Source organism: Oryzias latipes, chromosome 2 (genome assembly GCF_002234675.1).
Source record: "Oryzias latipes chromosome 2, ASM223467v1".
Lineage (NCBI taxonomy): Eukaryota > Metazoa > Chordata > Actinopteri > Beloniformes > Adrianichthyidae > Oryzias > Oryzias latipes.
The window spans coordinates 6904930-6919779 of record NC_019860.2 but is presented as its reverse complement, the minus strand read 5'-3'; the positions used below and the strand labels follow the sequence as shown (position 1 = coordinate 6919779).

Below are 14850 nucleotides of genomic sequence, written 5' to 3'. Positions count from 1 at the left end.
CTGCTAACTAATCCACTGAGCTAACGCTTTTGCAACAAGAAAAAGCAGCCGGTATACAGAAATAGATTCATTATTTACATAAATGAGGCTCGTTGTGTATCGTCTTATTGGGAGAAGCCGAGTTGAAACGATTTCATGCCACAGTTCGTTTTTTATGTCGAAAAAAGTGAAAACTTTCGTTCGTTTTTTACACTGTAAGACGGCAAAAAGAATAAATAAAGAGAAACAGGAAAACACCATTCAACAGCATGCCCCTTACTTGAACTCAATTATTTTGGATTACTGGAGTTACAGTGAATATGAGCACATATTCCAGAAGAAAAGCAACACCGCTGCATCTGCAAAACAGAGACAGTTAGCGTGGGAAAACATAGCTGCTCAAGTTAATGCCTAAGTTTGCATTTAAATCATTGTTATAAAATATTGGCTGTAATAACTTTTTAAATAGCGTAAGGTGTGAAATAAAAATGGCGATATTTAGGTGTACTTTTGAAGTGTTATTCCTGGTGTAAATGCATGAAATGCTGCATAGTGTACAGAACCAATCTGGGGAAAAATGCCGTAAACGTCGGTAATGTTTAGAGGACTTTCTTGTTAACCTTCCCCTCTTGAAGGCGTTGGTCAGTTTAATATTAATACATGCAATTGTGTTTTTAAAAGTGAACTTTTGTCTACTGTTGAACCTTTCGCTGCGCGAAGGCTTCTCCTTTCTTTTCTCTCGTCTTTCCGACCGTGGTCAGAAGTGCAGGGGAGATTTCCTTCAGGGCCGAAGGGAATTCTCCTTCGGGGTTCACTTCCCGTTGGAAACCCTCAACCTCCAGAGCGGATTAAGAATGACTCCAAAACAGTTATTCTGAGAATGACACCTTCTCTTTATTTAACTAAGTGCTCCGTCCTCCGAACACACAATATATTCCACGCACGCACCTCTGCTCCGTGCTCACCCCCCCCCCCCCCCATCTGCACCTGCAATCGCCCCTCCCCTTGTCTCTCGTGGCTCGCACCCCGCTCAGCACACACACATGGCAGCAGTTAAAAGTGAAAAAGAAATCGAGTCTTCTCAAAATCCTCGTACGAGGTAAATGTAATTCTCTACGAATTAATGCAGCCTCCTCGTCTATTGGGTCCTCCAAAAAAGAACAAGCCATTCTTGTCACTTAGACAGTCTCTGTGTGACGGACATGTGGGCAATGAAGGTTAAAGCGAAAAATACGTCGTTCGTCTTTAAAAAGGGGAGGGGACCAGCAGAAACTTCGAGTTTGGAGAATAAAACCTGCTCCCGACCAGGTTAGGTTCACAGCATAAGTAACCATGGATACGGACTCCGAGTAGAAGTTACCTCTCTTTCAGAAACGGGTTTGACTTACTCTGCTTTCTCTGGTTTAACAAACCTCCCATTCTGAAACGGAAAACCCAGGGTTTCCCGGATTTCAGGGTTAATGCACTCAGAGTTTACACTTAACCTCCTTTCTGAAACAGGCCCCAGGTTAGGTTCACAGCGTAAGTAACCATGGACACTGACTCCGAGTATAAGTTACCTCTCTTTCAGAAACGGGTTTGACTTACTCTGCTTTCTCTAGTTTAACAAACCTCCCATTCTGAAACGGAAAACCTAGGGTTTCCCTGATTTCAGGGTTAACGCACTCAGAGTTTACACTTAACCTCCTTTCTGTAACAGGCCCCTGGAATACAATAAGAATACAATAAACAAATGTGATAAGGTTTAGTTAGTCTCTGATGCGCTTTGTCCAAACTAAACATTGGAATGAGATACAGTGTGATGACGTCACAACGCCTCTCATAAAGTTTGCCCGAAAATGTTTTTCTTTTTCCAATTTTCTTTATTATATAATGCATTAAAAGTGTGGAAGCATTTTTAACCATATTGAGTTTATTCGTTTCTTTTTCAATAAAGTTTCTGCACGTGACCCGGAAGTTAACACAGCACGAGCCGCTATCGGCGTTAGCTTGTTAGCAGGCCAGCAGCGTTAGCTCGTGTTGAGAGGATGGTGGTGTTCTGTTGGGACGTTTGTGAGGTTTTTGGACAGAAAGGACGATACGTGGTTCGTGTGGGAACTCTCAGCATTTTCCAAAGTGTCGTAAATGAGTGAAGAAGTGTTGAACGGAAAGACAACGTGAATTGCTGTGATTATTGTGAGACTAGCAGATGATCGATCGATCGGAGCTGCAGTGAAGAGGACGGCGGTGTTTGTGGGAGTTGGAGCTGAAGATCGGAGCAGGAACCATGTCTTTAGAACCTCAGGAAGGTTCTGTCAGAGAACAACTTTCTGCTGCTGAAGGAACCATCGTCCAGAACGAGGAGGAGCTCTGTCGTCAGCGCAGACTGCTGGATATCAGCTGGAACCCGCAGCTTCAGCTCAACATAGTTGGTACGTTCACTGCTGCATCCACCTGCAGACACATAGATCCATCATGGACGTTTTTGTTTTCCTCCTCTGAGCTGCTATCTGGATCCAAACTGTGCGGCTGGAAAGCTTCAATGTTGCTGCTGTTTTAGTTTAACCGCTAATGTTAGCTAGTGGTAGACTGTAAACAAGAGCATGATGGGAAATCAGTGTGCAGCTATGAACGAAACACCATGCATGTTTTAACGCCATTAACGTGGTTCAAATTAATTTCTGCTAACGCGTTTAGAGTAACAGCCCCAACAGCGCAGTGTTTTCAACCAGCAGTGGCGGTTCTACACTAACTTACTCCCCGGGCACCACCACCACCACCACCCCACACACACACAATTTGATGACAGCCTTGCTTTTAAGTTCACTACTGTTATTTGCTAATTTTACGCAAAAATGCATGAATTTGATGAACTCGTATTACAGCGGTCTTAAACGCAGTCGCACAGGAGGCCTAAATCCAAAACACGCTTTAGGTTTTGGGCTGAAAATGATAAACAGTTATTAAACACACTAAAGCTAAATTTTAAACCTTTAAAACTTGTATTTTTTGACATTAAAATGAATAAAACGGACAGGAATAACAATCCAGAAAAAAATCAAGTTAAACCTTAAATAATATGTAATATTTGGCTCTCCATAAAAAGAACATTCTGTCAAAAATTATACAAATATGAACATGCTGCACAGCAAAAAGCCTGAAAACATTAGTTATTAAAAATAAATCAGATCATTCTGTTGTCTTTGCTCTTTTGTCATTTTTTAGAGCTGAACTCCTGGCATCATTTTTAACATAAGTTCATTTCTTGGTGTGAGACGTCCTGAGTGTGTCTTTGTGAAACGGATCAGAGGGGTTTGATAATTTTTTTTTTCTCTCAAAACCTGTTATTGTTAATATCATGTTTGGGTCTTATAAAACATTCAAAACTAAATCATATGACTCATCACTGGGATTACTCCAAATATAAAACCGCTTCTGTCAACCAGTGTTCCTCAGCACAATAGTGTTCTGAGAGATGGTCAGGTGTGCTGCAGGAAAAATACATTTATCATCAGCATAATATCATCTCTGTGTTCTAAATATAAATATAATCGACCAATACTATTAAAAAAATTGTTTAAAAAATGAAATAAATCAATAATCAAAGTTAGAAAATACCATACGAATTGAGACATGGTAGGTTTATTTTACTATGATATAGAAACGACTAAGTGCCATCACAGCGGCCATTATACGTGTGATGGCAACAAAGAATCATTCCAGTCCAATGTATAGAAACACATTGAATTTAAAAAAGACATGTGACCATGCCGTGCGCTAGAATGTTCTAATAATGTTCCCTTTAGATCACGGGTGGGCAATTATTTTAACTCGTGGGCCATATTGGGTTCTCAAATTCGATAGAAGGGCCGGAGCAGATGCATGGAGTGAGAATGATATAATATGGAATGTAGATGAAAACGTTTGGATTGAAAATTATATTCTAAAAGGGAACATTCTAAAGTTTTTAGTTTAAAAGTTTTGTTCCCATTTTAGATCTCTTTTTAATTGTGAAGCCCTTTGGTACCTTTTAAGGAGTTATAAAGTGCTGTATGAATAAAGTTTCATTCATTCATGATCCTTTTAATAAAATAAATAACATTATTTATGAAATAAAACAATGACCAAATAACTCTATGATTTTCAAAGACAAAATTTCTGGAAAAATATACTGATAGATTTAAAAAAACAACAACAACAAAAAAACAATAAAAAATGGATCCTCTCACTTTGAGCTTGACTTTGAGCTCATCACATGTCTCACAGTTTGTGCAGCTGCGATGTGTCCCGCACGTCTGTTTCTCATCTAGTAATAATGAAAAAACAAATTTCCATGTCTTTTTCTGTAGCTACGCATATTTCTGTGTTACCTTTAGGCCATTATAGAGTTCCCTCGTTTATTGCAGGATATTGCAAATAACCGTGATCTGTGAAATCCACGGAGTTGGATTACAGATGTTTTATGGCAGAAAAGCTCCTCACTGAATAAATACACTTTTTTCAGACAAACATGAACATTTTCACACTTCTTTCTCTTTTTTTTAAATTCTGAAACCTTCATAGAAATTAGATCCAGGATCTTAGAATGAAAACAAAGATCTGATGGATCACAGATTTTTGATCTGAAGAGGTCCGCGTTTCTGTATAACAGACGCGGAGGATATTGATTGACAAGGTCTCCAGACAATCAGGACACAGAACAGGGTGCGCCGTTTAAAAAAAGCAGCATAATCGCTCTAAAAGAATGAGCTCAACCTGGAAAGATGAACTGCGATGTAGAAAAGGAAGACTGTCTTCAGTTCTGTTTGATAGGGATTTTTAGAGGGTTTCAGGTTGGAGCACAGACTGCAGAAGGGTGGAATAAATGTCACGTCTTGATCATGTGGCCAGATTAAAAAACATGGCTCTCTGATATTGTTGAACAATATCAGTGGGCCGGACCAAACTTGGAGGCGGGCCGGATCCAGCCCGCGGGCCGTAGTTTGCCCACCCCTGCTTTAGATTATGCTGATGTGAAAGAACACCAGTGGGCTAAACTTAGAACACTAAAATGTACCGTAATTTCCGGGTTATAGAGCGCACCTGATTACGAGCCACACCCACTCATTTTCGAGAGGTTAGACAACTTTTTACATGCATAAGCCGCAACAGTGTATAAGCCGCATGTTGTTACCAACACAATCAGATCGTCACTGACTACCATGTCCCTCAGTCTTTGAGACAAGCTTCAATCTCACTGAGGGAGGAGTTAACTGTGCGTCAGGCCATGTATTTGACCACGCCCACATGTACCAATCAGCATGCAGCTCCCTTCTGTTCACAGGTTCCTCAGTTATGTTTTTATTTATTTATTTATTTTTTTACTGATTGACAATTGAGGTATCATACATAAAATAACAATCAGTAACCGTATAATCAACATTACATCCCCTCAGTTATGGTGAGAAAATTTACACCCGCAAATTCCCCACTTCCCATGAGTCTTAGGGGCTTAAGGCGGGGCTAACCCCCAGGTCGCCAACTGTGTTGTGCGTGTTTAAAAAGAAGCAGGATGCGGCAGCAGAAGGAGGGGAGAACGGTAGAGCAGCTCTCCTCTCCTCTCCGCCTGTAACACGGCAGCAATATGGTAGTAACAGGGCTGGTCAAAAAAACATACCAGTAAAAGAGAGCAGCGGCGACTTAAAAGCGCGTGCTTCAGCGCAATACGTCTGCCTCTGCACAGCGCGTGCCCCAGAAGTTTCCTTCCACAACAGTGACACACTGTTGCGGACGCCTCTGCACTCCGCCCTTGCCACACGGGCTCTTTGTCTCTCCTTTGCTATCTTCTCCGACACCCCTCCCGAGGGGGGCGCCAGGGAGGAGTGCTTCGTGCCCACTTACGTCCGGTCCCTGCGTGCGAGGCGCGGCGGCTGCCGGTGGACGGAGCGAACCGTGTCTCTGACTGAGCAGAGCAATCAGACTTAACTTTTGTGTTTGAGGGGCGGGGAGGATGCTTTGTTACGAGAGGGAGCCTTCAGACTGACATCTGTCCCGCAGCTCTATCGAACGAACGAGCAACTGAATTCAGAAGTTCAGAAGAGCCATGTCTCCATCTCACACAGCGGCTTTGGGGCGGTGTGAGCTTTTCAAAGCAGAAATGTCGCTCAGTCCTTAGAAACTGTTCAAACAATCACGTGGATTTGTGTTTCTAGTCGTGTCCTGACAAAATAAAGGCTGATGTTATTCCCACATATTTACGTGCAGCCGAGATTCAGATTGCAGCATTTCCCGCATCGATTTATGTTCCTCCAGGCTACATGTATTTGTTAGCACATGTTAGCCTTCTCCTAACTGTTCTTCCGGCTCTGTTCTGCCACAATAAAGCACTGACCACACAGATTAAAATAAAATGATGAGCGAACAAGCGCTTCATAATAACCATAACAATAATAAAAGCACATTTAGAAGATCATCTCGTAAATTTTGGAGCTGCTAAATAAATGGGCTCGTGTCACTCTGAGGTAAATTCACTCCTGAGCATGCGCTGTATTATAGTGGCGGTCAACGTTGGGTCTAATGGCACCAAAGGATTGTGGGATGCGGCTGGGCATGGGTGTTTCTTTTTGTTGAACCATGACTAAAGTGTCTAAGACCTGAAGTGAGCTTCATGATGTTTGGTTGCTTAGACGTGTGTCGAAAATAAATTGCATTGCTGCTGCTGGAAGTTGGATCATGCATTCAGTCTCCGCTCCGAGACCAAAAGAGCGCTCAAGGTGGCCATCAAATAAATGCTTAGATTAGCCGCGTCATTGAATAAGCCGCAGGGCTGTAAGCGCATGACAAAAGTAGCGGCTTATAGTCCGGAAATTATGGTAAATGGGTGGGTTAATTTACAATTGTACTTGTTTATTTATCACACGTTTAATTAAGACATGATTATTTTGAAAGAAATCCAAAGAATCTGGAAAAGTTGTGCCTGCTCTGTTCAGTACCAGGAGTTTCTCTCTGAGTCACACTTTTTAGGTTTTTGGCTTAAGGTGTTCTGGATAAATTTTAGATCAAGTAATCTGATTGAATTAGATAGTTTAAAATAAACCAAAATCGAAAGTGAATTTAATGGGCAACCACAAATATTGAATTTATGTGAATCGTTGTTAAAATAAATTGTTACACTCCTTATGGGGCATGTTCTGGACCTTGTCTACTGCGCAGATGTCTCACCAGTCTCCTTTTAATGCCGACTCAATACTCTGACTATAAGCTTCTATCCTTCAACCTAAGCCAGGGGTGGCGAACACGCAGCTCTCGAGCCACATGTGGCTCTTGGCCAAAAAGTACGCGGCTCTTTGCATCTCGTCAAATTTTCTATATACTGTGCCTCATTTCATGGTTTTTTTCCCTCTTAAACCACACTCAAATCCATCAGAGGGTATTAAAAATAAATAATTAATAAGGATAAAATTATTTGGCAGTGTGTGTGTTTTGATGCTGCTCCTGACACATACATTTGCGCGGGATACGCCCAATGCCAGACAAAATAATTAAACATTTGATGTGCGTGCAGACTGTTATTCCTCATGGTCAAAATGGCGAAAGTCAGAGTATAAAGAGAAACACAGGATGTTTCTGGAAGAATGGGAAGATTCTTACTTTTTTACTGAATGGAATGGCAAGTCACTATGTTTATTATCATTTTAAGCTTTTGGAAGCAGGAACATTGTTAATGGCAGAAAAGAACTAAACGTATCCAGGGGAAAATGAGAAACTCTTCCTGCTCTGACACAAATTGTCTCCTTTATGAACAAGTGGAAGCTTTTGAAAGTGCACATTTAAAATGGCCATCATCCCACTTTCCTTCTTTGTGGAGCTCACAGCAGGAGGCTGCATTCAAAATGAATAAAGCGCAGAAAGTGTCGCTGCTTGCGCACCTGGACGGAAACTTTACTTTGCGGTTTGAGGACCTGCAGCAGAAACGACCGCAGATCACTTTTCTCATCGATATCTGACCTCCAGGGTAGTCGCTGTGTTAACTCTGGCTTAGCTGCATTGATGTGTGTATTGAGGGTGGGCACTTTCCTTGATATAAACACAAGTACAATACTTGCTGTTGTATTGTAGGAATAGGAGCGTTTTATGGAAAATAATACGGCTTTAATTGTGTGTTTGTGTGTGCACGTCTTGGCAGGTCAGTGTGTTGTGTGGCTCTTTGACTCTCACAGTGAAGAAATTCTCCTCTTGGTGTCCAAATTGTTCGCCACCCCTGATCTTAGCCTTTCACTCTCTAAATCCAGCAATACCCACAATACAAACGTTTGTAAGAAGAATAACAACCTGGACAATTTATATGCAAGTATTAATAACCTTCTTAACCTGGGTTAAGCTATTGGCCGAATAAGGGAACTGGGAGGGCTGGAGTGGGAGCAGGGGAATCTAAAGTTGGGAGAAGCGCTCTCATCTCGGCGGGAGAGATTCAGGAGCTGCTGAATTAATTGAACGGCGTTTGTTGCGGTCTGCAGTAACCAGAATAAAGAACCCTAAAAGAGGTTAAGTCTCCGTGCCTCAGTGTGGGAAAGGGACACTACATTATTGTATGGCTCTTTCGAAATTACATTTCAAAATATGTGGCGTTTATGGCTCTCTTGGCCAAAAAGGTTCCCGACCCCTGTTTTAGAAGAACCAGCCTGGATCGTTGGGGAGACCGGGCGGGGGGGGGGGGGGGGGGGGGGTTGTGAGATGAAGGCAAATCTGCAGCAAGACTGAAGGAGGACAGAAAGTTGGAGTTGTCCTTAACTTTCAATTTAGTTTTAATATGCCTCTCCTCCTTAATATGATCTGTGTTATTATATATTTTAGATTTATTTGAATTTTTTGTAATGTATCTAGCATTTTTTTAATTGATTGGTATTTTAAATTATTTTAATTAATCACTCAACTACAAAAACCATCAGGACACATGTCCCATAATGCATTGTTTTGTAGTCTGTAGGGCAGCTTTCAGTCAGTTCAGTTTCCAGCTGTGTCCACGTAGGTTTGCCCCTTGCTCCCACCCCTTTCTCGCGATATTTTTGTGATGATTGACAGTTGATGTTTGAGCAAAAACAAAAATATATGTCACACACCAGGTGATCTGCGCAGCGTTGAGTCCATCTGGGTGATCTCAAACACGCTTATTGTGCATCTTGGCTGCACCTATTTGGTGTCACAAAGATAAATTTCCATCCGTTTTCTTTACTATTTGTACTGTCATGACAGCGATGGTGCTGTCAGTTTACCTTCTTGTTGCATCTTCTAAAGTGCAAAATAAAATGTGACACTGAATTTGAAACAGCACATTGTAATTTCTGCATCTATTATTAAAGTATTTATTAGTAATACAGTGGAAATTAGTAGATTTGGTTAGCATGTTGATTTACGGTATGCACCCCTAAATTTTCTGGTTGTGCCCCTAAATCTTTCAGTCAGGGGCCACTGTGCTCCTAGTGAAAAAAGTTAGTCTGGAGCCCTGATAAGTATGACTTGGAAAAAAAAACTGTACTATTAATATGTCTTTCATTGTAATAAAATTGTAAAATTCTGTTTATTGAATGATCACAATGTTAAGCACTGCAACTGCATCTCATGTATAAGGCAAATTGTGCTTTTATTTTGGTAACTTAAAAAAAAAAAGGCAAAATTGTACGGTGTCTGATTTCCACAACAGGATATATTTCAGTATAAGAAAGAAAAGGAATGAATGTGCCGTAACCAATAATGTTTTAAAAGTATGATTGAGGAATTAAAGTGCTATGTTTTTCCCCCCAATATTATTTAATGCAGCTTCTCCACGACTTTTAAACGGTTCTTCAGCCTGAACAGTGTCTCAAAAATAAAGAAAAAAAACACATTCTTTCCAGAAACGATAAAGTGTGATGATGATGCAGCATGAAGGAGATCTCTTAAATGTGGCTAAGATGCTTTCTTCCACGCTCTCTCACACATGGACGGAAACTGGTAACGTTCATCGCCATGATGTCGGCTATTTTTCAGAGCGTTGGACACATCACTCTGATCGATCAGGTCGCTGATATAAAATCTATTGCTGGGAGGTTCTGCAGAACTTTGGCCCACTTTGCCAACAGCATTTTGGCTACGTGCATTAGCCGCTGTGCAGCTGCAGTTCTTCACTTGTTCTCATCTGAGCCGCTACGAAGCACCGCAATCTGTGTTTTTATATGATCCTGGCAGCAACATGGCACAAAGTTGCAGTTCGGTACCCATCCTTAGTAAAACCAAAGTAGTGGGTGTCTTATAACAACAAAACAAACGGCTTCTCGCTGAGATTTGGTTGTTTTGTGCGTGTTGAGCTGCTCAAAGAGGCTCAGTGTGCTCTGCTGCCTACTAGCAGTTTAAGGTTTAAGTGGAAAACAAGAGTCAGACGCTGAAGGACGCTCAGAAATAATTAAATAAATGTCATCCTGACAGCATTTTGAATCCGTACAAATATCACCAAATGAATTATCACTATATATCGACAAAATGATTTTTTCTTACGCCCCTACATAATACAGTTTCTGCACAGCAGTGTCAAGCCAGACTTGTTCCTACTTTTGTGTTCAGGGTTCTATTGGGGGACCTGGGTGGGCGGAGGGAGGAATCTGGTGGGGGAGGTGTGCCAAATTAGCAAATTAGCAGCAGTCACTGACTGCAAGGACCATATTGTTTTCGCAGTTCGAACGACTTCGCCGCCTTTCAGCGAGGATGTGACCCCCGCCTGCATGCTCGAAAAGTCACCAAAATGTGCACACACCTGGGATAAATTGGAAATGAATTTTCCAAAAAGTCAACGTGAAGAAGTGTCGTTGACCTTTGACCTTGGGAAAAGGCCGCCATTTGTAATTTTCTCAAAAAAGCACCTTTAGCACCAGATACAAATGAAAACTCGTCGTTGGAATTTTAATCAATCGTCTCATAACCAGCTACTCTGGACAAAATGTTGGAATTAGAAGTTGTAGATTTTGAACGGCGTTCGCGTGGCGAGCTAGCAAAGTGGCCTCTGTTATAACTGCTATGTTTTTCAATGGAATACTGTGAAATTTGAATGCATGCATTCATGCCTGAAACTGAATACATTGAAAAACACTGAATATGGACATATAAGGAATGTGGGCGTGGTTAGCATTAAACCACTGTTTCTAAGGACAACAAAATTGTATTTTTTCCGATCTGTCTTAAATTGACGTCGATCTGTTCGTCTTTTCGAGGGGAAAAAAAACATAAAATTTTTGCTATGGAGATACAATTTAACAGAAAAGCTGCCATTTTGAAAAAAGTGTTGTTTTTTTAACTAAATAATGACATATTGCTCTCACCAATGGAGCAATGTGTTTTTCTGAGTCAGTTGATGATGCTGATCCCAGTGCTAGCACTTTTAGCCACATTAGCATAGTTAGCATGGTTAGCAAATGCAGCTTTGACCAGCCTTGATCAAAGGGGGGCCAGGAGGGTGGTGAGGGCGGTGAAGGTGGTGATGGCGGCGGTGGTGCGTAGAGTTGGGCGTGGAAGGCAGGTTGCGTCTGCGGGCCATACGCCGCTTGCCGCTTTAATTTAGATTTATTCTACTCAAATGCAAAAAACATGAGTGTTTTTTTTCTTATAAACATATTGATGGGTCAAGAGTTATAGAGTTTGATTCACTGAAGACTAAGACACCAAAATCAATTTTTGATTTCTTAACTTTGAATGACATCTTAGTAGATACATTTAAAAAAAAGTTTTTATGCATTTTCTTTACTGCAATGTTTTTAATATTTATTGCTGTTTGACAAGATGTTAAGTCCTTTTAAAGAATAAGAGGCCTCCTTTCTGTGTTTGTGTCTCTGCAGTTCTCCCCCAGCATTATGTGACTGAAGAGGATTTCTGTAACCAGCAAAGGGATTTTACAGTGCAACTGGAGGAATCGGAACCACCACAGATGAAAGAGGAACAGGAGGAACCAGAACCACCACAGATTAAAGAAGAACAGGACGAACCAGAAGCACAACAGATTAAACGGGAACAGGAGGAACCAGAACCACCACAGATTAAAGAGGCACAGGAGGAACCAGAACCACCACAAATTAAAGAGGAACGTGACGAACCGGAACCACCACAGATTAAAGAGGAACAGGACGAACCAGAACCTCCACAAATTAAAAAGGAGCCAGAGGAACTCTTCATCATTCATGATGAAGAGAAGCTTGATCTGAAGCAGGAGACTGATACCTTGTTGGAGATTCCTACTTATGAGGAAGATGAGAACAGTGAAGCAGATCTAAACAATCAGCAGAGCTTTAATGTAACTGATAGTCAGGATGAAGAAGAAAACCAACATGAAGAATCAACATCAACTACAGATGAAGAGACAGACCCACAGAACAGAGATCAGAGGAAGAGTTTTAGTTATTTGTCTCATCTCAAAACACACATGAGAACTCATACAGGAGAAAAGCCTTTTTCGTGTAAAGAATGTGATACAAGTTTTACTCGAATAGATAATCTCAAAAGACACATGAGAATTCATACAGTCAACATGCCTTTTTCCTATAAAGAATGTGACAACAGCTTTGCTCAGAGTATTACTCTTAAAAAACAAATGAGAAATCATACAGGAGAAAAGCCTTTTTCTTGTAAAGAATGTGATAAAAGTTTTAGTCATGTATCTAGTCTCAAAACACACATGAGAATTCATACAGGAGAAAAAACTTTTTCTTGTAAAGAATGTGACAGAGGTTTTTGTCGTATATCTGATCTCCAAAGTCACATGAGAATTCATACAGGAGAAAAGCCTTTTTCTTGCAGAGAATGTGATAAAAGTTTTCGACATATATCTGCCCTAAGAAGACACATGGTAACTCATACAGGAGAGAAGCCTTTTTCTTGTAAGGAATGTGATAAAAGTTTTAGTCATGTATCTAGTCTTAAAACACACATGAGAACTCATACAGGAGAAAAGCCTTTTTCTTGCAGAGAATGTGATAAAAGTTTTCGTCATATATCTGCCTTAAAAACACACATGAGAACTCATACAGGAGAAAAGCCTTTTTCTTGTAATGAATGTGATCAAAGTTTCAGTCATGTACCTAGTCTCAAAATACACATAATGAGAACTCATACAGGAGAAAAGCCTTTTTCTTGTAAAGAATGTAAAAAAAGTTTTAATCAAATATGTACTCTCAAAACACACATGAGAACTCACACAGGAGAAAAGCCTTTTTTTTGTAAAGAATGTAAAAAAGGTTTTCGTGATGCATCTAATCTCAAAAAACATATGAGAACTCACACAGGAGAAAAGCCTTTTTCTTGTAAAGAGTGTGACAAAAGTTATAGTCAAATGTCTCGTCTCAAAACACACATGAGAACTCACACAGAAGAGAAGCCTTTTTTTGACTAAGTGTGACAAAAGTTTCAGTGGTGTATCTAATTCAGAAACACATAAGAACTCACACAGGAGAAAACCCTTGTCTGTTTAAAGGGTTTTGTTTATCTTTACTTTGGTAAGTCAGGAAAACTCAATAGAGAACTCCAGCAGTAAAAGTCATCAGGGCTTGACAAAAAAAGTGGGAAATGATAAAAAAGGAGCACTTGTCTTCTATCAAAAATAAACTGGAATTTAATACAGACTGTGAACAAATAGAGTGAGGTTTTGTTTTATTTTGCTGATTTTTTTGTACAGTAAACCCTTGTTTTTCGCGGGGGTTACGTTCCAAAAAGAAGCCGTGATAGGCAAAATCCGTGAATTAGAAACCTTTATTTTTTTTTTACAAATTTTTCAACAAATAACTTCTGTACTGTACTGTCAAATATAATTTGAATCATCAATGTGAACAGAAGGCTTAAAATTGCGGAGATTAGCCCCGCCCACCGCGGCCCGAGTATTGGATTAAACGGGAGAAAATTTAAAATGATTATGAAAAAATACAAAGTACAGTCGGACAAATAGTGACTCAGGTGTATTTCACTGCTCTTCAGACTGAGCCGCTGCATCCTGACTCCGCTCTGCAGCGTTTTCTTCTTTTGAAGCCCTCGGTGCAGGTGTGTTTGTTCGGGAGAAGAACATAGTGATCGGCAGTTGTTGTCGCTCTTTTTTCTATGGGTTTTAGAGAAACTCGAAATTGCTAGAGAATTTGCACATACGTGTTGTAAATTTGGCAAGCTTTTTTATGTACGTGTACATATTAAACTGCAACGTTATTGACGCACAGGTAGAGAAGAAGCGGAGTGACGTTTTTGCCAATCAGAATGCAGAACACAATGCACGATGCAAATCCGTGAAGTAGCGAAACCGTGAAAAGTAAACCGCGTTATAGCGAGGGATCACTGTATCTTAAAAAAATACAACCCAAAGTTCATGAAATTCATTCTTTTAGATGCCCCTGTTTATAGGGCACCTAAAATTTTCTTACATTTTCTCCAAAATGTTGGGGGCGCCCATGAGGCGATGCACCTAATGTGTTATTGTGGGACTTAAGCAGAGCACTTAGAAGAAGACAGCATGAATACGGGGGAGGGAAGTGTGGGTGTGAAAGAAGACACCCCCCAAAGAGTACAAAAGTGCAGGTATGTCCGTTCAGCAGAACGCCATTTTTTTCAACCCTAAAAATGGCAACTGCAAAAGTACATGCTTATGAAGCGCAGTTGAAACTGCAAGCCATCAGCCATGCGGAGGAACATGTGAATCGAGCAGCTGTGAGAGAATTCAACATCAATGAATCCACGGGTTGCAGGTGGAGGAAGCTGGGAAATGAACTCTGGCAAGTCAAGAATTTCTGTGGGAAAAAGTGGCCCGAGTTGGTAGACCAACTCGAGCGATAGATTAGCAATCAGAGAAAATCTCTACAGTCACGATTCGATTAAAGGCATTCAACTTCCAGCGGATTGCAAGGAAAAGCTGTCCAT

At 40.7% G+C, this 14850-nt stretch overlaps 3 protein-coding genes across 3 annotated transcripts in view; 2 read left to right on the top strand and 1 right to left on the bottom strand.

Annotated features, from left to right (window-relative positions):
- The window catches only part of LOC105355327 (NACHT, LRR and PYD domains-containing protein 12-like), a 1049862-nt gene that overhangs the window by 208334 nt on the left and 826678 nt on the right, over positions 1-14850 (bottom strand). The gene's annotated exons all lie outside the window — the stretch shown is intronic.
- Positions 1-14850, top strand: part of LOC105355240 (protein NLRC3) — a 591340-nt gene that overhangs the window by 346433 nt on the left and 230057 nt on the right. The gene's annotated exons all lie outside the window — the stretch shown is intronic.
- Positions 12337-13553, top strand: LOC101161378 (oocyte zinc finger protein XlCOF6-like). The gene has a single exon (XM_023962895.1). The coding sequence runs from the start codon at positions 12380-12382 to the stop codon at positions 13343-13345; it is 966 nt and encodes a 321-aa protein (XP_023818663.1). The 5' UTR covers positions 12337-12379; the 3' UTR covers positions 13346-13553.